This window comes from Cyanistes caeruleus, chromosome 6 (genome assembly GCF_971803275.1).
Source record: "Cyanistes caeruleus chromosome 6, bCyaCae1.hap1.1, whole genome shotgun sequence".
In the NCBI taxonomy this organism is placed as follows: domain Eukaryota; kingdom Metazoa; phylum Chordata; class Aves; order Passeriformes; family Paridae; genus Cyanistes; species Cyanistes caeruleus.
Window position 1 is genome coordinate 9,914,888 of NC_141706.1, and position 24,408 is coordinate 9,939,295.

Sequence of the window (24,408 nt, forward strand, 5' to 3'; positions counted from 1 at the left end):
TTTGTATCATTAACTGCCTGTGTATAAATATACGTCTTTATCTCCTCTGTTTCTTCCTGTTGTATTTTCAATAATTAAAAGCTTAACATTAAGGCATAGATCTTCTTACCCCAGAGAGCCATGAAGACTGAGAAGAAGACAGTTGCAGGGTTATCAAACAGATGACTCGCACGGGCAGTGGCACAAGCAGAGCTCATCTTCCAGTAACTGCACGTTTTGTCACACAAGGGACACATGGTGATGTTGTTTCTCTGGTCACACATCTCCATACTGCAACAAAACCACAAGAGAAGGGAAAAGCATGGTCAGGATGGCTCCAGCTTTGTGCTGTGGTGATCTTTTCTCCTCTGGACAGCAGCTGTTTCTGTGGGATCACTGGATGCAATCCTACACCACTGCAGGGGCTGAAATCCTCATGTAAGGCTTGTCTCCCTCCCTCCTTCCTTCCCCAGCTCTATTTCCATTCCAGAGAATAAGAGGAAAAATTAAGAAAGCCATAAGGCTCCGTGCTTTTTACTCTAAGATCTTACAGAATAAAATAAATAAAAATAAAATAAAACACTCTTGTTTTGAAACTACAGTGATAGATAAGGTACAAGGGAAGTGCTGAACATCAAGAGACTGGAGTTCAACCAATTTATCTCCTCTGTGCTCCATCTGTGAAATAGCAACACTGACCCTCCTTTTGACTTTCTTTAACTGTTGGAAGCACTACAAAGCAATGCTAATGAACAACAAAAAAATTAAATCTATTTTTTTGGTACACATTATCTGCTTTGTTATTCAGGGCTGGTGCTTGTCATACAAACCGTGTAATTTGCATCTCCAGCTGATGATGCATGCAGGGCGAATAATGCAAAATCAGAGGGCTTTAAAAATGTTTTAATACAAAACTTGCTGAAAGATTAAAAGTAGGAGGGCATCCAGATTTTGTTGATGTGATCACGGTAGCTTATTTGAGGGAGGTATATTCTTGATGCATCTCTCTGTCACATAATGCCCTCCTCAGCACTCTCTGCTGGGAAGCACCAAACCCCCTCATTAGCAGAATTTTGCTGGTTTGTTTTAACATAATGATCTGAGTTTGGGAAAAAACCCAACCACCTGAGAAACCGGCCAAGAATTATTTTTAGGACATCAATGCAAACTCCCCAAGTAATATTAACAAAGAATGCTAATGAGAGAGAAATGGGTTGTTCTGTGCCTTTGGGAGAGCTCCATGGCTTACTGGAAGCTGAGACCAGAGGAGCCTGTGGAGGTAGATTAATTTTAAGCACAGCTTCCACAAGATGAAGCTTGAGGATGGAGAGTTTTAGGAGCACACCATCCTGCTGCAACAGCCAGCTGCCACAGATGGGAACAGGGATTGGGGTGTTGGAATCTGGGTGGCACAGGACAAGACCCAGGAACAAGAAAGCCCAATTTCAGCTGTGCTTGGCCTAGATATTACTCACAAAACATTTCTAAGGCAAGGCAACTTTGAGCTTGAAGTGCCCTCCAACAATAGAATTTATTTATTCATCCACTTTACCTGGGTATATTCTCATCCACAGTTGCACAGCCATACAGGAAAACGATAATCCCTACAATTGAAGCTGGAATAAGCATTTGTGTATAAACTCCCAGCCAGGCAAAATATAGCCCGATCTTCTCTCCAAAGTATTTTCTGAAATACATTTAGGAAAAGAGAAAAAGAAATGAGAGAGAGAAATGTTCCCTATTTCTTAAAATATAACGTGGCTAAAATTATGAATCACATCTGGATTAGGCATGGAGAAAGTTAAGATTTGATGACCTGTGGGAATTTTTTTCTTCTCAGAGGACTCTCTTTCTCATGATGCTTGGAGTCCATCCAGAGAAACAAGCACCCTAAAAACAAGTTTGTCCCACTGATCATTTTTTCCCCCCTACTGTGTTTCTGCTGTGCAAATTGGTATCTTTGGACCTTCAGTGAGTGAATCCTCTTAAAAAAGGCACTTAATTTTCTTCAGAGAGTCTCAGGTCTTATCATGACAAAACAAAATTAATTAGAAATATATCCCCACAAGCTTTCACGCTATGTGGGATATATCAACACATTCTAAACTCACAGAAAACCCTTTTTCTCCCAGTGCATTTCCCATTCTCTGGAATCCCCCAGGGGTGGCACTGAGGGCAGCATCCCCCTGGGGGCACAGGGCATGAGCATCCCTGCTGAGCTCCATCTCTGTCCTGTGGAGACTCCACACCAAGGCTGAACTCTCACCTCACCAGGTCGATGGGCTGGTATTTATAAAACACTCCATAGCTGGCCCACTCCTCACACAGGAGCTGGAAAACAGAAAGGCAAGAGAAAGGTGAGAGCTGAAGAACCAGTGGGTTCTCCTTTGGCTGCTGCAGGACCCACAGGCCCACAACAACCACGTTGGGGTTTCAGCCCAAATCATGCCAACACATGCAGCCTGCATTAAATACTAAAAGTAAACATGTGGTTTGGGGTGCTCCAACAGAGTGATGAATTCCAGCATGTTAAAAGGTTCTTCAGCAGCTGGGCTGATGGATACCTACAGCAGATACAGGGACAGCAGTGCTGGTTTTGTGACCCACAGGCCCAGTCACCCTCTGAGGGAAGAACCTTTTTTCTGACATTCAACCTCCACCTCCCCTGACACAACTACAGGCCATTTTGCCATAATTCAGCATCCAGCAAGACGTGCTGGGCTGAGGTGCCTCAAAGGCTGCATTTAAAATTTTTTTTCAAGTTTAAACCACAAGAAGCCAATGATTTCCACTCTTCCTTTTTGTCAGGATGTGGGCCAAGGAAAATAATGATCCCCGTTACTGATTTGCGAAACTGAATGCCTCACAAAAATAGGTTCCTCTGAGACCTTCAACTTATCTTTTATTTTGTAAAATATTTAAATAGTGCTTCTCAAACCTGACTTTTTTCCCCTCATTCAATTCAGCCAACAGAGTGAACAAGAAATGAAACTCAATGGGGAAAAAAGACCAAAACCAGTATCAGTACAGGGAGGGTAACAGGATTAATCTTGTTCCTAGACCAAACAGGATGTTATTCCCTAAACTCCAGACTATTTTATCATGGGAAACTTGACAGATGTCAAACTCCTACATGACTCCAGTGAAATGTAGCAAATAAAAAGGGCAGACCAGAGCCTGGCCACTGCCCATGCCCATTCCTCCTCCTCACACTTGATCACAGACAAGTCCCACAGCAAACAATGTTCCTATAGCAATTTTGGAATTCTCCTGCCAAACCATTAACAGAGAATTTCCAAGCTGAAGTGCTGTACTTATAGAAATACTTTGACTCATTAAAAAAAACCAACAAAAACGCAATTTCTCAGCTTTTACAGAAATATGACGTCAAAAATGTAAGTGGGCTGTGGGTTTTCCCTTCTGCAACCCAAAATCATTCATCATTATTAATTTCCTTACAACAGTAAGGGCAGGAACTGAAACTTAACAGCAGGTCTCTATTAAACAGCAGCATTCTTGCAAATTTTATTTTTATTCTGCTTTAGGTTTCTTTCAACCACATTTTCCAAAGTTTTAAGGCCAACTGCCTATGTCTGGGAAGCAATGATTTGGGGTGCCTCAACATCCACATGCAGCACTAGCTAAGCACCTTCCCTTTATACATATACTTTAAAATTTAATCTTTAAAACTAAGTTTATGCTGGAAATTAGATTCCTTCTCTGTGATCTCAGCTGGCCAGGCATATCAGGAAAACACTAAGCTAAGGAGATTTTGCATCAGTGCTGTGTTTTAGTTTTGTGCAACTCAAAACCAGATTTGTGCCTAAAGTACAAATGAATTATCTCATTTATCCTGACATTTATCAGCCTGATATTCAAAGCACAGCTTCAAAGATGTGATTAGAGGAGATTAGCACACTGGACCTAAATATTTACTTCATTTCTAGGCCTCAAATCTTTCATTTTCTTGTTAAATAAGGCTCAGACCCGGCCTAGTACTGGATAAGATTCAAGAAAGCTTCAAGAAACCAGAAGAGACATGCCAAAACACACCAAAAGATTATTTGATGGAACTGAAAGTCAAAAACCAAGGTAAACACTTCCAAACATGAAATTAGCTTGTGAAATTAGTGAATTTGTGAGGTTTGAGATGTTAGTAATGAAGAAGATTATCTGGACACTTTCAGAAAACATGGACTTACATTCTATTTTTAGTTGAGCTATGCGTTGCTTAATAATGAAAAGACAGATGTGTGGTATTTTTAACGCAAATCAATACAGGGAGGGAAATAACATTCACTGCCTTCTGATGAACCATTTGCACCTGAAGGATCAGCACACTGTCAATTTTGGGAACCTGTTTTTATATATAAAGCCTGAAGGTCTTTAAATCTGCCTTTCCTATGACCTGAATGTTCAGAGTATTTCTTCGGAGAAAAAAAAATCACGAAACAAAGAGCAACAAGGAAGGCAAAGTTTCAGGTCTGAAAGCCCAGCATATACAACACCCAAATTTAGTAGCTCCTCCTGAGAGAATTGGTTCTCACCTCTCCACTTCAGTTTTTGTCTGATACACAGACAAAAGTCACCCTTTCTTTGGTGGAGGATGCAGTCACTGAGCTTTGAATTTAAGAAATCAGCATTTCCATAAAGAGTGGAAAATTTGGTTTTTCACTCCTACTTGCTTACTATAAAGTACTATTTCCTACTTCCTTAAGAAAAGTACTTCCTTGGGATAATTCCTACTTGTTTAACCACAGTGAACAAATGTCTTTCACTATACAGACAATAAAACCACAATTTAAAGCATTAACTTCAGCAAAAGGTGATGCAATGCCTTAGTGTACATCCACGGGGAAGCTTCTGGCTGCAAAGCACACATTAAAACATTGTTGAGGACCTCTTATTCCTGATAAATATTCAGTATTTATTTTCCAATCACTTTTATGCTTATGTTTTCAACTGCCTCTGCCTCCCACTCCTGCAGTTCTGATCCTCATGGCACAGAATGAAGTAGGATTTATGCCTAATACAGATACCAGAATATGACTGAGCATACTCTCATCAGAGCCAGCCTGAAATGACATAATCTGAATTTTAGGAGGAGTTATATGTCAATATTCTTACCAATGTGGCATTAAATATATCATTACTGAGTTGGGTACTTCATACATATCCACACTACATTCCACATTTGGCCAAATTTAAATGCTAGAAAGCACTTTTTTTCTTAAATTGCTTGGCATTTAGTGCCTTTTTGCAGCATTTTCTGTGGGATCTTGGCAAAAACATCCAGATTCCAACAGGTGACTCTTCAGGCTGGGATTCTTGTGAATACGTTCAACCTCCCTGAGCATCAACTTACTTTTCTGTCGTTGGGCTCCACGTTTTCACCTTCATAGTCACCCTTTAAAGAGAGAGAAAATCTGCGTCATCCAGAGGGTTGTGCCAAGAACTGCTCGGCATCCTGCATACCCACATCTCCCACTCACTTAATGCATCAAAACCAGAAAAAGCAATCTGTAAAATAATGCAGTATTTTAGGAACTCATTTGTCACGGCACACTTTGTCTTCTGTCGTTGGGCACATTAGGAAAGAGCAAAAGTGTCTGTCATTGGGGGAAAGGAATGAATAAGTGATAAAGGTGGCCTAAAAATGTCAAGGGAAAGGATGCAGCATTGCCATGGTATTTGGGGTTCAGCTCAGTCCACTGGAAAGAGGAGAAACCAGCTTAGTGAGCTGCTCCCTCTCCAGTCTCTCCAAACACTCAGGACTGATTAGATTTGAGGTTTTAATTTGGAGCTTTTTTTTGAGCAAACTAAAAAAATAAATAACTACTATACAAGACTATCTGCAGCTGTCTGAAAATGTAAGGCAAGAACAGGAAGATAAGTTTATTTAACCTTCTTTCTCAAATTCTACACAGCACTGCTGTAGTTTGAGAGCCCTGATATGTATGACAAACATCAGGCAGACAAAGAGGCTGCTCTTCTCTTGGGTGCACCAAGATAAAGCTCTCACAGTCCCACATAAAACCAGTGTGGGGAGCAGAAAACCAGGAAGACACACTTCACCCTCAAATCCCAGGTTGGAAACCCAGCACTGGGATTGACAGCCCTTGGACACTCACACTCACCTCAGGAGTGAGCAGCATGACTGCCAGTCCCTCTGACATCTGCCAAGCCTTTCTGCAGGCTAAGAGCATGTGTTTGTCAGTTCTAGCTGCACCCTGAATCTCTAAATCAGAAGGACACCTGCACCCAGCTGTGTGCACCTCTGACAGGATGGGGATTCCTGGCTTGGCTTGTGTGCCACCAGAATTCCTGAGTTCTCACTGACCTGCTTGATGAGCACCACAGCTGAACACACTCTTGACATCTCACTGAGCTGCTAAGAAGCAGATTTCATCAGTCGGAAGGTCTGCAGTCACATCCAGCCCCATGGAATATGTGACATCAGATCCTTGCTTATGGTTTTTCCTGGTTGGACGGACACACGGCTACTGACACCTCTGTAGGGATAAGTGGCCAAGGGAACTAGCTACTTGGTATCCTGGGAATTAATGTGTTTCCTGGCACTGGTGCCAGGGATCTTGGGGGCAGAAAGTCAGGAAACAAACTCTTCTAATGTCAAGTTCAAATTTATGATCAGGTGTAGAACAGAGGTGGAGAATTCCTTAAAAGAAAGCAGAAGGATGGAAACAACCTGCAGAAGTTACTGCACTCATGACACAAATGAGAAGAAAGTCAGTCATGTTTGGGATCATGCCACCAACACGTCACACATGAGGGATTTCTTGGTGACAGACAGCAGATGCGTAAAATATATTGCAAGATCACTTACGTCATGCAGAGGATATGCAGCACTGTAAACTCCATTGGCAAGCAGGCTGGTGATCCCTTGAAAAATAAAGACATAATAGTTATTTATAATTTCAAGGTTAGACAGCCTCACTTCATCATCTTTCCTGGAGATTTCCCTCAAAATATCAGCCATTTTATCAGATAATGATTTTGCTGCCATCTCATTCCTTTCCATGTAGTTTCATTTTTAATCATATAGGTTATTATACATGACTCATTTTATAAAATGGAAAACTGCAGAGAGCAAGAGGAAGTCATATATATTTGAGAATCAAGAATTAGAAGCCAATGACTTGAAATTAGTCATTAAAATAAATTACATTTTCTGAAAAGTCAGTTTGATTTAAGGGCAAGCCTGAAGATTTGTAAGTGAAGCAGAAGGCTGGATCACAAGGAGAATATGTCTGGAATTGATGGCATAGGGGAACCCACATCCACACGCATCACCCACACAAAGTTTTGAATTCAGGTTTCAGACTGATCAGAGAAATTGTAGGGAAAGCCTTTGCAAAGACCTTGGCATAATACTTACCATATTTACCACATTTTCGTCTTTTATTTAAAAGGGCAGTTTCCTTCTTTCTTCCCTCTCCTTTCCCTGTTTACACAGCCATTTATTAGTGACATGCATGAGGCTGAAAGCAATTACTGCTTCATCTATTAAATGTCTGTGGCACAAGGGACTGGGAGGAGTTCTGCCTTTCCCGGGGGGTGTCACTCCTTAACCAGGGCCAGAGGGAGGAGTTGGTGTGGAAGTTTGGATGAGCACTGCACCATTCCCAAAGGTGGCTGGACCTGGGACTTTGGTGGGATGTAGCTCATTAATTCCCTAATGTTCTTTCCTCCTGCAGCTGCTGGCTTTAATAGAGCTACTTCCAATTCTGTTCACCACATCTGGAGGCGTCATGTTGCCCATGAACATACATTTGGGGATGGAATGAACCAGTTTTGGGTGGTGAGTCAGAGCTAAGTCAAGCACTTGTCTTTGTTCAGGGCAATGGTGATTAATGCCAAGTGGGGGGGGAAAAATTAAAAAATATAAAAATATATATAAACATAAATATAAACATACATATATATATATAATATAAATCTGGCATTGGGGAGGATTTAAAAGACTTTAAAAATGAGGTGCTGCAGTGTGCTCCATGCTGCCCTTAAGCTCATGGCTAAGAAAAAAGTGTGGGACTGGGTTTGAAGGAACAGCGACCATGAACCAGGAACCAGCTCACTGTAAAGTCATTTTTGATTGCTCTTGAAATGAGGATTGTTCAAGTTCATTAACATTTTTGAGATACTAATCACCTGCTGGAGGAGCAGCTCCAGGAGTGCTCAGTATCTTGTGGTATCATTAATTTTCAAAGCCCTATTTAAGATTATACAGGTCTATGAATTGTCTGCAAATGTTTCCACACTCCTGGCAGAAACAACCAGTGAGCAGATAAATTATTTTTCTAGGGCTGTGAGAAGAGCTACATAGTCCCCTTCTACTACAGACCTGGATTTAACAGTGAAGCCAGATTCACATTTTCACAAAATTTTCCTAATAAATAACAAAGGGTGCAGTGTTCCCCTGGGCAGCTGCTTTTTTCCTGCTGGGCAGCAGTGCTGCAGCATTATCTGTGTTTGTTTAAATTTGTTTGCCACCTCTGCTGTGTTATAACCCAGCATTCCAGCACTGGAACACAAAGGAGCTGATTGAGTTAAGCTGGGCTGGCCTGATGGCATTTATATTAGCAATATTTTGTGGCCTTGCCAGTCCCAGGTAGAAGAACCATCCAGGAATCCTAACCCTCTACCATCCATTAGTGTCTTCTCTATTCAGCTAATCCCTACATCCCTACTGTGTTTCCCATTTTCTGGACCAAAAAACCAAAACCAAAAAAAAAAAAAAAAAAATCCTCTGAGAAACCAACTCCAAGGCAAAAATTCAATCTGAGCTGTGTGACCTTCCCCTTTCAAGAGTCCAAAGATGTAATTTCCAGTGAAAATGATCCAGCACCAGACTCAAAAAGGGTCTTGAAAGTCACAGAATAATTTGGATTTCCCATGCTACAGAGAACAGCACTTCTGTTAATACTGGCTGGACACCAAATTTTAGTGTATATAAGGAGTCAACAATTGTGCATTGTATGTTGTTGCTTCAACACAAAAGTCAAAGCATGGAAATAATTTGTGGCGTAATTGTTCTTCTATTATTTGATGTCTTTCTAAGCAGCTGATGGGTCAATATTGAACAGAACTACCTGTAATTCAAGTTCCTATTGTTTTATTTAACTGCTTGTAGGCAAATAAACGCCATAAAAGATTTCAACAGTTACCAAACATTTTCTTCCATGTCCACAAACTTTTCTCACTTTGTTTGGGAATTCACCCTTCCAACTTATTTGTTTGGATTTACCATTAACTATTTATTAACTTTGGTCCCACGGTCAAGTGTATATCTGTGTATTACGTATAAAATAAAGTATATAATGCCTGAGCAGGCTCAGCTGCCAAGAAATCTTTAAGGTGGCCTGATTTGTAATTCATCTTCATTATGAGTTTAATTCTTACAGCACCCTTACAAACACTAGGGCTGAAATCCTAAAACTCTTGGTTGTGGTAGTACAAACTTCACATCCCCTGACTTGCAGCACCTGTTCTGAGGGCTGAGATGCCAATTCCAGGGCAAGTCTCAGCTCCTGGCTGTTCCAAGGGGTTCATCTCAGTTCCGCTCAGGACAGTCATCAGTCAAGGCCATTCCACTCAAGTCACTGGAAAACAATCCCAGTAGGAAATGTGGGGTTCCTGCTTGACCGAAATGGGCCAACCCAGAGACTTCCAGTGCAGTTATTGGATTTATGGAAATATCCTAATCCCTTTCAGGGAGTGTAGAACACAGAGCACATCTCCACTCGTGGTTTATGTCACTACCCATCCTAAGTCACATCTGCAGGGGCTACATGCTCACTTACCATTTAATTTAGAGTTTAATCTATAAATTCACTTTTGAACAAATGCCAAACAGCTGCATAAATTGAATCAAAGTTCCAAATAAAACAATTACATCCACATACATCAAATCAGATAGCAGGGGGAAAACCTAAACTCCACAGCCATTTACAACATGTAATTATTTTCAATACCTGAAAAAGATATTGATCTTAAAGCTAAATAAAGATCCTTACCCATGCTATATTTTGCTTTGGTACATGTCGTTCTTTTCAATATTTCATAAACCTACAGAAGCAAAAGAAAAGGAAGGGTTACTTCAGACACTGCCAGTGAAAAGCACAATCTTTTTGTGTATAGCTCAAATATTGGCCATGCCAAGATGTCGATGAAGTCATCATTCTTTAATAAAAGTCATGGTATTCAGGAGAGCGGGGCTTGGAGCTCTCCATGCTGTGCTTTCTGTAATGGAGAGAAAAGCTGAACTAAATAGTCAGCTACCAGGAGACTTGATAGGGGCAAACAGGGTTACATTTACCCCCCTGGCATAACAGAAATGCAATTTTTGCTCGTGTTAGCCATCGATCAAAGCTCAAGGCTGTTCTTTCACCTGGAGCAGCTCTTCCCTTGCCTCTGAGGGTGCAGGCTGGCTCCATCCCAAGTAGCTGAGCAGAACTCTGGGCTCACAGCGTGTACACAGCACACAGCCGTTTATCCAACTGGACTAACACAGGCTGACCTTAACATCTCTGAGCTTGCCTGACCTCGGTGGCAAAACAGATGTATTTATTTTGGGATTTATTGCGTTTATTGTCGAGTAACCTTTGCACAGCTCAGCAGGCTGCCCGTGAGGTTCAGCTTTCAGCTGCTCCTGTGCAGCGATGCTGTCCGGCAAGCACAGGGAAACCTGGAGCAAAGGCACTGCCTGGCTTGTCCGGGGAGCTGGGGACTGTTTCCCAGCTCCCTAATCCGTGTGCTAACTTGACTCTTGCACAATTCACTGGAGGAAGCGAGTGAGGGCATCCAGGGCAAGTCCCACAGCTCATCCGTCTGTCGTCTTGTAACCCCAGTGAATTAAAGGGCTGTCACAGAGAGATTTCCAGTTATATAATTTTTTTTTATTTTCTTTTTTAATAACTAAAAGGTCTTTGGCTTAGTTTCTATTCGTCAAAGACTCACGGCTAGTGACTAGATTCCTGTTCATTTTGCAGTAGGCGGAAGGGTCAATATTTGCACTGTGGTTCAAAAATACATATGAGAAAGGCAGGGGAGAACTTTAAGAAAAAAGAATACAAACAGCAATGCACACAGAATAAAATGATGTTGGGAAACATTCAATATGTTCTTCATTACTGGGTGATTTGCAGGGATTTCACACAAAGCAGCACAGCACCAGCATTATTCTTATATGCCCAGTGTTTCTTTAGTCATTTAAAAAACCCTTGTCCCTCCTATTTCTCTCAGCCTCTCTTCTAAGCTCCTATTTCAGTCCATTTTCCAGACAGTCTTGCTCACCCTCTTGGTTCCATGGAGCCATTTTGTCTTGCTGCCTTGCTCAGCCTGTCATGAATTTTAAATCTTCATTTGCTGAGTTCCTTGTACTTACAAGATTTTTTTTCATATACATCTGGATATATAAAAGAAAACCCACAAACAAAACACAGGCTTTTTTCCCCCCCCACAATCTCAAGTTTAATGTTTTATTTGCAAATAAACCAAAACAATATTTTCCTTTTTTTTCCCCATTTCTATGCTCCTGCATCTGCATCCCCTGGTCCAGCTCACCTTGCCCCCATAACCGGTGGTCACATCAAAACCCTGCTCTTCAGGCTGGTGGGGAACTACAGCTGGTGGATAAGCTGGAATTTCAGAGCAGGAGAGGGAAGTTGGATATCTTTCACCCCTTATCATCACAGCAATGAAAGGCAGCTATGACTGGGATATAGGCTTTTTTGGAAACCACTTGGCATCCTAAAAGGGTGATGTTAAATATAAGATAAAAGCATGCTGGCAGTCACATTCCAAGACACCAGTTAGGAGAAGTGGAATGGGGCAAAGAATCCCTGTTGTCCTCTGAAATGTGCCGCAGCCAGGGCTGCTTGGCATGGCCCCTTCCAGCTGCCCTGGATGTCACACGAGCTGGCCTTTCACTTCCTCCTTTGGTGGTTATAAATGGGGCTACACCTTCTTCCCAAACTCTATTTTATGTTCTGTCAGTCAGATAAAAACCATCAAGCTCAACACTTTCAGTACTGTTACAGAGAATTGCCGCAAAAAAAAGATAAATAATATTCCCTGTAAATTCATTTTTTGCTGTTTTGCTGGAATTTGTTTTGGGATATTTAGCAGCATTTTGCAAAAAGAATGATGTATAGTTTCATGAAGTTAAACCACTCATGGGTGCAGGCATCTGGTGGGCAGAACGAGTGGTAAAATCTAAAACCGAGCTGGTGATATCTCTACTAAAAAAATTACCCGTGAACTAGAAAGAAGATCCAAATTATTTTCCCAAAGGCAGCAACCTGTCAGCATCAAACACTGCTCAGCACTGAATCTGGAATTATTTATAATTTCAGTACCTGATGGCACAGGAGATCCTTGGCATTTGGTTAAGAAAGATAAACTTGAACACGCATTGTACTAAAGCTGTTAACACCTCAACTGAGGTAATATCCACCATAAATTATTTATAGGCAGTACTTACTATAGTGCTTCTCGTTTTACTGTCAAAGAAGGTATCTTTGTCAGACAAATCAAATCTGTTAAAAAATTAGAAGGAAGCTATTAGGTTAAAAAAAAAAAAAAAAAAAGTCAGTAATTTCCTCTTCTTGTTGACCCCTTCAATATTTTCATTTCTCCTTGGGATTTCTTAGAGCTCACATTAAAGAACAGGTTGTAGAAACCCTGTTAAAAAGCAAGTCCAACCCAACTCCCACACTTTAAAGAGGCTGCTTATACATTTCACTGGTTTTATGTCTTTATAGGTTTTTCAGCATAAAAGAGAGCACCGATTCTCATTTATGTTGAAACCCTGACTACTGCTGGCCTTGAATTTCCCCTCATAATCTTTAATTTTCCACGTGAGGCCACTGTTTCCTCCCTCATTCAGCAGAGACACAGGTGGTGTCACTGGAAAAGCCACCTGCCAACAGTGGAGGAAGCAATCCTCCATGGATGGAGGCCCATCCATGTCTACACTCAGGAGCATCTTTTGGATCTTCTCTAAACCTCCAGGAACACCCTACACTCAGCAAACACACAAACACATTTCTTGCAAGTCCAAGGACAGGCCAAAATGTCCCACACACTGACTAGCCCAAGCCCATCAGTGCTCTGTATCTCTGGACAGAACACTAAAAGCCTGTGGGTGCAGGGCAGAGATCCCGCCCTAGGACTGCTGTTCGTTCCAGCTGGCACATCCATAAACACGGCCTTCAAAGCAACTCCTCTGGGATGCTGGCCAGGGAAGAGCAGCAGCAGAGCAATCCAGGGCAGGAGAAGCTTTGGCTGGGCTCTACCTCATGATTTTTTCCCTACACCCACATTTTACAGCTGTTCTTGCTGATCTGGGATCGATGGCAAAACCACCTCTGACTTCACAGCACTTCAAAGGCAAGGCCTGGTTGGCACTACCTGTGTCAGTGGCCCACACCAGATATATGAATTAATATTCTGAAATTTATCAACCCACATCTCTGGCTACAAGTTTTACTGAACATTTTATTTAACGTAGAGAAGAGACTGTTGTAAACCACATTATAAATCCCCTTTTGGCAGCCTAACCAAAGCGTATGGTTATACAGATGCACTTTATGTGCCACAACAGCAGCTAAAACACACAGAGATTTCTCTGCAAAGACTCATTCCTCAACAGTGAGCCAAAAAAATCCCCCAAAAAGTAAATTTACTGCAAAATGGAAATGTCCTTTGCAGCAATGCCGACCAAAGTATTGGTGTTCATGTTCCCTTTCACCCTCTGGTGTCTGAGCTGCTGTCAGAGGGGCTGGAACCTGTGCACATGGACATTTAGGGAAGGCTTTCACTTACAAGTGCTGCTTCTCTCTGGAGAAGGGGTAGGAGAGGCGCTTCACTGTCTGAGGTTTGTGTTCTGCTACTTTTGGCTGGATGGGCTCCGTTATTTTTTGAATCACAGAATTAATCTTTTTCAGGAGGCCATGGGTCTGGTTGATCTGATACATCTGAAGGGTGGAAAAAAGAGGAAAAAAACAAACAGTAAAACTTTACTGCTTTTTGGTTATCCATAGGTCAGAGTGAACTGTAAGGAATAAACCAGCAATTAGATGATAAATATATCACAACAAACTGTCGAGGAGTGTGGTTTACATTCTTGAAATCATCCAGAAAGAAAGGGATGGGAAAGTCAAACCAAGGGTTAGGGAACCACAGAATCGCAACAGACTTTTTTATCTAATTGTGCTTCTGATTAAAATCCTTGGTAAGTGAGGCAATAATGGGGATTAATATGAAATCCAAACTAAAAGTGTGGTTTTAGTGTTGTGATAAATGATACTGGGCTTGGAGACTGTCTCTTGCTCCATTATGGACTTCCCTGTGCAGTCTGGGACCTGCACTTAGTCTGTGTTTAAATATTAATCCATCTCTGAGCTGTGCTCACTGAGCAGGTAGCTATCTATCTATCTATCACAGGTGATTTAGAATTGATGAAAATATACTGCATTCCTTTAATGATATTTCAAATATTCTGAAAGGTAATTTATTTTGTGGTAGAGTGGTCCTAGACCCTGCAAACGTGACTGACTGTGTACATGAATAGTCACTAAACCATGAGAAAAATTCTTATCCTTGTGTTCAGTTTTAGCAGCCTTAAGGTGAGAAAAAAATGTCCAAAAGGCACACAGAAATTTCACCTTCAATTGAAACCTCTTCTTTTAAAACATACTGAGGATGAAATCACTCTCATCATGTATAGATAAGTGGTAGCAGCCAGAAATTTTTGATTTCCTTTCTTTCTTCCACTTTTTTTCTTCTGCTGTCCCAAGCAAGTACATTTGCAACTTTCATTTCTGGAGCACATCAGTTAATTGTTTTTAAAATGCTCGTGGAAAGAGAAGTCTGCATTTGCAAGGTGCTCTGAGAGGAACATATGTTTAAGCTATGCCTACATGAGAAAAATAAAAAAATCAGGACTCACCTTTTTTGTGGGCATCTTGAGCTTAAGGAATTCTGCCTCTCGACACAGTACATTCCATGGTGCATGTATTTTTACAAATCCAATCCCATGGATTTTAGTCTTTAAAAAAAAGCAGGGGAAAATGTTGCTGATGAGAGGAAATTAAACACATTACCCCTTATGATTCATTCTTATTTAAGGAACAAGCAGTCCATTAGGGCCAGCATGATAAATCTCAATTGTTTGAGAGAGTTGGTTTCTAACAACAGGACAAACACTGAACACCTCACTGTGCTGAGCTGCTATAGAATATGTCTCAAAAATGCTATTTCTCCCAGAGCAATTACCACAAGGTTAAACACATAAAAACTGTTTGGGAAATAGAAGCTAATGACTGTAGACACAAATACAGGCTGAGCCAGTTAAATTTGAAGCAGAGGCATCCAGCCAAAATGGTGTGATTTGGTGAGTGTGTTGTAATTGCTGGGGCTGAGAGAATTCCTGCTGCTCATACCTCAGAGGAGCAGCTTCAGAATCAAATGTGAGTATCTTGATTAAACCATTATAATTAGGAAAATCAGTAGGAAGAACTCTACCAAACAAAGCAAAAGGAGGATAGAAGTTATTGGCAATATTAGTGGTTTGCCTGTAGCCCGGTAATTCTCTGAGCTGTGTTCTAGAGGGCCGGACACAGATGTTTGCTCCTGGCACTCCCACATACACCCATGTTTGCTACCCCTGGAGCAACTGTTCCAAAGGCACTGGGCAAACGATACCTGACTAGGAGGTATTCAGCAAACAGAGGAGAAAGGAGCTTTAATGAATCTTTCTAATCTTGCTGCTGCACCAACTTAGTGATTATAATAACTAGCTTTAACACAGCTGTATTCTTACTAGCTCTCTAGAAACTGGTTACTCAGAGGACCATGGAATGGTTTGGGTTGGAAGACAGCTTAGGGATCATCCAGTTCCAACACTCCTGACATGGACATCGAGTTCCAGCATTCCTGCCTGGCTTCCCCAAGCCTTGTCCAATCTGGCCTTGTTTTAATCCATTTTTCATGGACATCAAGCCACTGACTGCAACTCTTTGTGTGTGACTATCCAGCCATTTCATTGCAGAGAGCTTAAGTGATTTATTAAACACCATCTGTTTAAGAAGCCTTTGCTCTTTTGGAATCACTGAGGTCTCCAACGAAGCTTTGTGGCTTTCCAGGCCCAACTGATTGCAGATCTTTTCCCCTACACGGACATGCTGGCTGTGGAATATGATGTAAATCCCTGAGTCTTGCTTTCATCTCTACACTTTTATCTTATGTGTTTTGGTGTCTTGCACTGAAAGGACAGGGTTCCCTCTCTTTTACAGTGTCCTGGCTTTACCCCGAGCCCTTCTGCATCATTTGAAATCACATTACATATCATAAGGTGGAACCTCCCATCTGGCAAAGGATTTAAATATCTGTGAGTTGGCACAGGCAAACTTCCCTGTTTGCTACAGGAGCCTGCAAGGTGGACAGAAAGCAAGTCTGATTTTCACTGGGGGAAAGGTTTTGGGGTGGTCTTGCATTGTACCATGCTAAGTATATATATTACATATAATATAGAAAAGATATAAATATCTGTAATTTGTGAGTAATAGGTGACAGATTTATTTTTTTACTGTCTGTTCCCAGGTCGAAATGTTTATCTCAACTTTTAGATCCTGCAAATAAAACCAGCATAAATGTTTACCCTCTCTCTCAGGATTCTGAGGCACATTGGTTGGTTCAGATAGTTGTAGCAGCTTTCTTTGAAATGAATACTGCTGTGTCTATTTCTACTAATCACACACTGGCTGCACTTCACATACATCATTTTTTACATGGTCTAATGGACTTTTAATAGAATATCCTGTTTTCAGGGTGCAGGTGGAAGATGTTACAAGCTGTACTGTTCATGTCTAAGAATGGAAAGAGCAAATGGTAACACAGACCCATGTGCTCCAGCAAGAGTGTGGACCAGAGCCTCCTGAACAAATTTAATTCTCCTCAAGCCTATATTGAGGAATAAAGATGACACCGCCCGTATCAGATTTTTTTTTTTCTCAGAACTGGAGTTGCCAGAGGATCCAAACCACTGCATACTGTAAACCCACCAAACTTGGATTAGTTTTCAGAGCAATTTAAGCAGCTTCACTTCCAGATAACACAACACAGCTGTGTTGCAATGGTAGGTGTGCCACAAATCCTGGCCAAGTCAAGTCAGGAACTTCACCTCATCGGGGCATTTACAGCACCATAGCACACACTCCTGTGCAGCCAACTAAATCTCAGTGGGTGAAGATGGCACTGACTGCCAGAACTGCAATCAAATCCTGCATGAGCTGAGCTTGAACTTGATCAGAACCAGGTCCACAGGCACAGCTCAGCATCCCCCAGGACCTGGCCACCAGTGACCCTCTCTAATGCTTTCAAGTGGATCCTTACATCTTCATCACGTTCCAGCTCCAGCCCAGCCTCCACAAGATTCCCTTCATATTCCTCCCTGCGGAACCTCTTGTCATCCTCGTGGTAATCCATGTGAGGCTCACTCTCCCCCATCTCCAGCTGCACCCCCTTCCCAGGGAGTGGCTGGTCCTGCTTGGTGCTTCGAACACAGGCATCATTCTGCTGAGCTCTCCTGGCCAGAGTCTTCCCAGCTGAGGACCTCTTGTAGTGGTAAACCAGGATGTAGTCCACCTTCCTCTTGCCATCTCTGAAGTAGAGCCCGTATTTACAGTCAGCATCCGGGTTTTTGGATAGGGAATTCAATAACTGGAAGTGGGGAATGGGGGTGTGGACAGAAGAAGAGAGAAGAACAATGAATGCACACCCCAACACAAGCACCAGACAGACCATCCTCTCCTCTCAAGGCTCCTTTTGCCTAGACCACACGATGCCCTCTCTCCAGACAGCCAGCAGATGGGAGGAGTCCCCCCCATGCTACTCTGAAAATTTTTGCAAGTTAACACCTTTAATTTTACTGATAGCCAGCTGGGATTTTATTAGCCAGAAATAAATAGATTGCATGACTGGGATTTAATCTAATCACCAACACACTGGTTCATAAGTCAGCTACTTTCTGGGTTTGGTTTTCTCCTTTGGGGGTTAATCACCACTAAGATCATCTGTCCTTTTCCACCCATGACATCTGCAATGCTGCAATTCTGACAAATAGATTAATATCATGTGGAAGCATTTCTCACTTCTCTTATCTATCATTGCAAGTCCATATCATCTGAGAAAGAGATCATCTTAGATACAGACTGAAGGGAGCCAGCTGGTCCTCTGGCGCAGCCAAAAACACGATGGAAAGTAGCCAGGGAAGTGGGGTCACTGCTTATTGAGTTCACCACTTCTTTTTCCCACTTATAAAACCTATGTCACTATGCAATCTGATGGTGCCAATGGCTTTATTCCCAGCCTGAGTTAAGGCTGGGTAAGTGCTGCAAGATACATGAAAGGTAAGGTTTAAAACACAATTTCATTTCCAAGCATTTATCTGAAAACTGCACAGGGCAATTGTAGAAGCAAGCAAACAAAAGGTACTAACAATTAATTTATTTCTACTTTTATAACACTTCTCATGCATAATTCACAATTCTACCCTTGGAGATGCACTAGTTAAAAAAAAAAAAAAAAAAAAAGAGAGAAGAAAATTCACTAATAACTGGCATTTGATTTTACAAAGATTTCCAATCACAGGAGTGGCTTTTCAGTGACCAGGGAACTTTTCTGGCTTTTAAGTTTATAGAAGACTGTCCATCTTCCATGGAGGGAAAAAGACTTGTGCTCCAAAAGGGAGCAATTGGTCATCATTTGCAAAATGCTAAAATTTGTTTGGGATGTGTACACCTGCTTATTTCATACATAAAACATGAAATGTAAGTAATTTTAGTTAGCCTTTGCTACCTGCTTCCCTCTCCTTTAGGATCTCATCCCTCTTTCCCACTTAACCTAAACCCTTTACAGCAAGTTAATAAATATAGGATAAAGTAATACAACATTTGTAGCCACTATGGAGTTCACTCATTGTTTTCTTGCCTCTTTTCCCCCTTCCATGAAAACAGGGGTGGTTACTTAGCCATGATGGACTCCTCAGGGCACAGTCTGTTAATGTTTGTGCCCTGCCTAGATATTCTCATTTAGTTCATAATCATAACTTTGATATCAAAGACCATTAGTAACTATTACTTTCCAATTGCTTTATGATTAATGGCATGCACCTGTGAATTCAGAACATTTTTTTTAAAGCAAGCTGACAGTCTGCTTGTGACAGGCAACCCACTCATGCAAATTTCTACAGAAACAAAATATTAACAAATGGCAACTAACAGGATTGTGTTTAATTTTTTTTTAAGAAGTGTTGATCTTACTAATTTATTAAACAGCAGTTTTTGAAAAACTGGGCTGAACCACCACTGTGGCCACTAAAGCCTCAACAAATTCATTTATATGTGAGAACAGCCATATCCCACAGGAAACAGCCAAAACATTTGATTCTGTTTTAGAGAAATTAATGGTCAGATTATTTTAAGGATGGGGTATAAATGCTGCAAGATAGTCATGGGCCAGATGTTTTCTTGCAGTGCTGCTGTGTTTAAATGGAGTTGCATTGACTTAGACTATGTAAAGCTCACGTCTCATTGCCTGTGAGACAAAGACATTTCAATTTCACCACAGCAGGAAGATTTTAACACCCTGACAGAATCATTCCTCCATGCTTGATCCTAATTTTAAGCATAAGCACAATAAATCACATTGCTTTTTCTGGTATCTCTTTCCCCAGCAAATGTTGTATAGCCCACTCCACCATAATAAACTTCTTTTTATGTTTTAATTACATAACCAAGTCTTAATTATACCAGGTATTCATATTACTAACTTCCTTTAAAATCTGTGTTAAAGAATTTAACCAAGGAACAATTAATGACATTGGAAATCTAATCTCTATTGTGTGCTGGAGATCAGTTTAATGTTACCTATGTTAACAATAGCTTTTGCATGAAATTTTAGACATTCCCTTTTGTTCTTCTCAGCACTGACAAGAAGGTGTAAAGGTTGGCACAGCCTTATTGCCAGATTCCTTACTCTGACAAGAGTCAGCCCCTTTTTACGCTACAGGTAATACCAGGTTCCCTTTCTCACACATCCAAAAACAACCCCCACCACATCAGCATGGGCTGTGCCTAGTGGCGATCCTTCCCAACACCTTGGAAAAATGGAGGGAGAGGATTTCAGAGCATCCTGGGAGTGGAAAGGATGAGAAATAAGCTGAGCAGCGAAGTGCAATGTGCCTGTTCTGACCCAGCAGTCCGTGATTACTCACTGTGCTCTCATGCTGGTCGTAGCCGATGTCCTCGATTGCTCGGATGTTGATGATGTGGATGCCCTTCTCCTCAGCAGGTAGACAGGAGTACTTCTTGTTCACCTTCATTCCAGTCTCCTCTGGAGCCTCACTGAGATCTTCTGGCAGAAAATCCACCCCATGAAACTCGCTGTCTGCATCTGAGAAGGAAGGGAACAATTTTATCAAGACACTTTAATACCAACACTTGCTCCTCCCAGAGCCACCCAAAAGCTGAAACGTATCCTGTTCCTGCCTTCTCCTGCCAACGAGTACTTGGGCAGGGCTCTCACCCCTTCTTATTTCCTCCCTTCTCAGCTTTCCTCAGCCCTCTTCAGCCCTACCTGTGTCTTTTCCTCCAGAAGAAGAAGGGTGCTCAGTTAAATTTTATCCTGCACTGGTGTCTCAGGATGTTTTTACTCTGTGGGCTCATGGAATGACTGTATTTCTTGGCAAGAGGAGAAAAAAGGGGTGGGGGAAAGGGAAAAACTGCTGGTGAGGATAGGTGCAGTGGTGCCTTCCCCTTTTCAGGAGGCGTTTCTCCTTTAACTTGTTCATGATGAAAAACTAAGTCAAGGGTTTCTCCTCAAGCACCTACATCCTGCATCTGATTTACTGAACCATTCTTATTTAAGTAGTCTTGAATATCTGGAGGTTTCTCCCTCTCAATCTGCTCCTGATGAAGACATCGCAATTGTTTCCATTTCCTGTTTAAGTACATAAATAGGCTAAGTATTTAATGTAAAAATTTCACTATAAACTGAGAACCAGATAAGTGACAAAATGCAAACTGATGTTTGCATATTAGCACTTCTGCAAGCAATAGAACACAAAGTGCTCCAAGATTTTATTAATTTCAACACTGAAATAAAATACTGTAACATGGTACCCTTTTTTTTTTTTGAAACTACAGGAGCAGTCCTTGTTCGTCTAAAGAGTGAAGGTAAAGCAAGAATTTATGGATACTAAATTCGCTTTCCAAAACAACAAAAACCTGAAATCAAATTATCCTATCTGTGTCTGGTTGAACTTCAAGGATAATGTCAAGGGAAGAGACAAAGAAAAATCCCACTACCCAGCAAATTTGCAGATGATGTGAAATCGAGGAGCAGGACTGATAAGCTGGAGGGCTAAGCTACCACTTCAAGGGGTTTTGACAGGCTGGAAAAATGAAAACCCAAAAAAGTCCCCACTTATGCAGCCCAAAGAAGGGAGTCCCATGCCTGCCTTCAACTACCAACTGAGTAGGTACAGACACAGCAGTGCCAGATTCTTCTCACAGGTGCATGAGAAAAGGGTGAGAGGCTACAGACAAGCTGCAACAAGGGAAATTATGACCAAACATTTAAAAAAAAAATAAATTCAATTCTCTAACAAGAGTGATCACACAATGGGTAGGGAACCAGTGAAGCTACAAATCCCCATCCATCCCTGGGGAAGGTCAGAGCTTGACCACACTGGGCCTCAAGCAACCTGACCTAATCTGAATTTTGGGAGATCACTTCAATAATCACTGCACTTCTGATCATGCTCTTTGTGGGGACAAGGCAGGAGCCAGCATGGACAACAACCTTCAGCAGGCAGAGGAGGAGGATGCAACTGAAGCCTTGGCACATGTCCTGAGCTTATCAGAGAAAGGTAAACATTACTGTTATGAAAGACATGCTTCTGTGGAATTTGCAGTTGTGCTCCTCTGGAGCTTGCCAACACCACAAGTTTGTGGATGCTCATTTCAGTTCTGGCCAATCTGCTGCCCCAAGCTGCTTTCATAGGAACACCAGTGCTCATTAACATCGTCACCTTACCGTAAATCTGGGCAGCAATCACCCTCTACATATTCATGAGCACACTTTTAACACCCACACCTCTGCAGATCCGGGCTGCTGTTCTTGGCTCTTCTTTAGCACTCTCCAATAGCTCTCCCAGAACAGACACCACACCTGAGATCTCAGGGCAGCACCACCAAACTCAGCAAGCCACTTACACAGCAATTTGTAATAGTTCAAGGATCTTATTTGGGGGGTAATACAGAGATGCAGCCAAAAATCTGCTGGTTCATGGGGGCAGCTAGTACATTTGTAACAATTCCCCTACATGTGTATGGTCTCTTTTTTCCCAACACTCACAGGCATATATGGGCAGGCTCCCTGAACAATGGGAATTGAAACAAGTGTGGGCAGCTGCAGAATCTTATGTACTAAAACCTTTATTCTGTGGCTGCAAAATACTCATAAAACAGTACAACTTTTGGAACTTCATAGCCAAAACAACTTTCATTTTTATTTGGAAGGATGCTAGAAACAACTCTGTAAAAACTGTGGATTAAGTGCTGTAAAAGTCCTCTTTTCCCTCCTTTTGACACTGTACTAAGTAAAATCCAGTTATTTCAGATTTTTGCAGAGGGTATTAGAAGAGAAGCACCTTTTACTGGCTGTGAATCTGAATAATGGAGCTGTGAACTGTAAAGTGCTAGTTTAGGAATCACCACCGGGACAGAATAGGCTCAGAGGAGAAAATCACAAGCTTCATTGCACCCAAACGACCTGCCTGTGCTCTGAAGCTGCCCTTCCAAGCAGTGTTTGTTAAGTCCCAGCACAGAGCAAGGAGACCTGCTCAAATGATTCAGCACCATTGTGCAAGCCCAAACAATCCCCCCAACAGAAGCAGATATTTACATTTCTGTTTACACATCAGTAGCCTGGCAATATTGTAAAGAATGAGTGCTTCAGGTAAGTAATGAATCAGAATTTTGGTTTATTATGACTACTGGAAAATATGTGAATTGTGAGAGCTTTCTTGATATGATCTTAATTACAGGAAGTTTGTTTTCTACACTTAAGGATGATGTCAGGATTAAATACTAAGTAAAGCCATCCAAACCACTTTGGTAATTACAAACCAAAAGGGATTACAAGCAGTTCACTTGTGCTGATTTGGCAGAGGTCAAAGCCTTCTGTTGCAGAGCACAAAACCTCTTTTTTTTTCATGGAGTAGAGCATTTCAAAGACTTAAAACCATGAATATTTTATATTAATCACATTAAACAAGAACAATAATTTAATCTCACAATAAATTCATGTTCAGAATTATTTATGGCAAGATAGAAGAGGAAAGGTGAGGAGTGCAAAGAACATTAATGTTCTAATCCAGCTAGACTGACATCCTAATCTCTTTACTGGGAGCTGTAAGAGGAGAGCATTGTAAAAACTGCTGGCTTTGCTGCCTTCTAATGCTGAGTAACCCACTCTCACTTATTTATTAAGCAGAAAACACTACAACAAAGACTTGAAGAAGCACTCAATACATTTCAACACAGCCATAAAACCATTACCAAAACCCCATGGATTCTCAGTCAGGAGAAGTCCCTAATATTCCTGGGACACAGAGTCAAACTCATATTTGAGTCTCTCACTGTGAACAATATGGGAAACAAGACTGAGCTAATAAAAAGATCCCTCAAACTCAAAACCACTTCCTCCTCTGTTCAAATTTCAGTCACAGCTGTTAAAATTACCAACCTCATCTTGCAAAAAGTAACACTAATTAATTAATGATCACTTTCCCACCATTGAAATTTGGCACACTGTGTTATAACCTTTCCTCATTTAGACAATGCTTCTTCACTGGATGTTGATGACCAGGTGAATCAGAACCAAAAACCTGCTGTAGAATCCAATGTATTTTCTCCATGAATCAATGAACCATTAACAGTATAGTCATAATGATGCATAGCCACTGCATATTCCCTGGAAAAAAGTATTTTTGTCATTAAGATGAACTTAAAAATTGCATTCACACAATGCAACTCTTAAAAAAATACCCTGCACTAGTTCGAAAGCGTATTAAAAAAGTCATGCACACACACACATATATGCTAAAAGAAACACACACAACCCGTAAGTAAAGGTTGAATATTTGTTTGTAGTATGTTCTTTCTGCAGAGAAAACATTATTGTATGCAATGCATTGGATAACTTTTGAATTTAAGTTATTTTCTTTAAGAAAATGTTTGATAAGAGATAAAACTCCTTTAGTGGGGTTTTGCTTGCTGCATATTGCCCCCTAGCAGCAGGATCCTCCTTCAGCACGTCCTTACCCAGTTCTCTACCTCCCGT

At 41.3% G+C, this 24,408-nt stretch overlaps 1 protein-coding gene across 15 annotated transcripts in view; it reads right to left on the reverse strand.

Annotated features, from left to right (window-relative positions):
- ANO1 (anoctamin 1) overlaps nt 1-24,408 on the reverse strand; it is a 71,751-nt gene that overhangs the window by 20,707 nt on the left and 26,636 nt on the right. For 8 of the 15 annotated variants that reach the window (XM_086894975.1, XM_086894973.1, XM_086894980.1 and 5 more), the window contains exons 2-13: nt 20,276-20,454; nt 17,395-17,721; nt 14,951-15,049; nt 13,825-13,976; nt 12,482-12,536; nt 10,014-10,065; nt 7,376-7,441; nt 6,824-6,879; nt 5,345-5,386; nt 2,246-2,310; nt 1,532-1,666; nt 110-270 (exon numbers count right to left, since the gene is read on the reverse strand). In XM_086894975.1, the coding sequence (XP_086751101.1) occupies nt 110-270; nt 1,532-1,666; nt 2,246-2,310; nt 5,345-5,386; nt 6,824-6,879; nt 7,376-7,441; nt 10,014-10,065; nt 12,482-12,536; nt 13,825-13,976; nt 14,951-15,049; nt 17,395-17,721; nt 20,276-20,383 (1,318 nt within the window). In that variant the 5' untranslated portion in view covers nt 20,384-20,454. Of the gene's footprint in view, nt 1-109; nt 271-1,531; nt 1,667-2,245; nt 2,311-5,344; nt 5,387-6,823; nt 6,880-7,375; nt 7,442-10,013; nt 10,066-12,481; nt 12,537-13,824; nt 13,977-14,950; nt 15,050-17,394; nt 17,722-20,275; nt 20,455-20,637; nt 20,657-24,408 lie in introns of those variants that run through there. The other 7 variants (XM_086894979.1, XM_086894977.1, XM_086894972.1 and 4 more) reach the window with 2 other exon arrangements.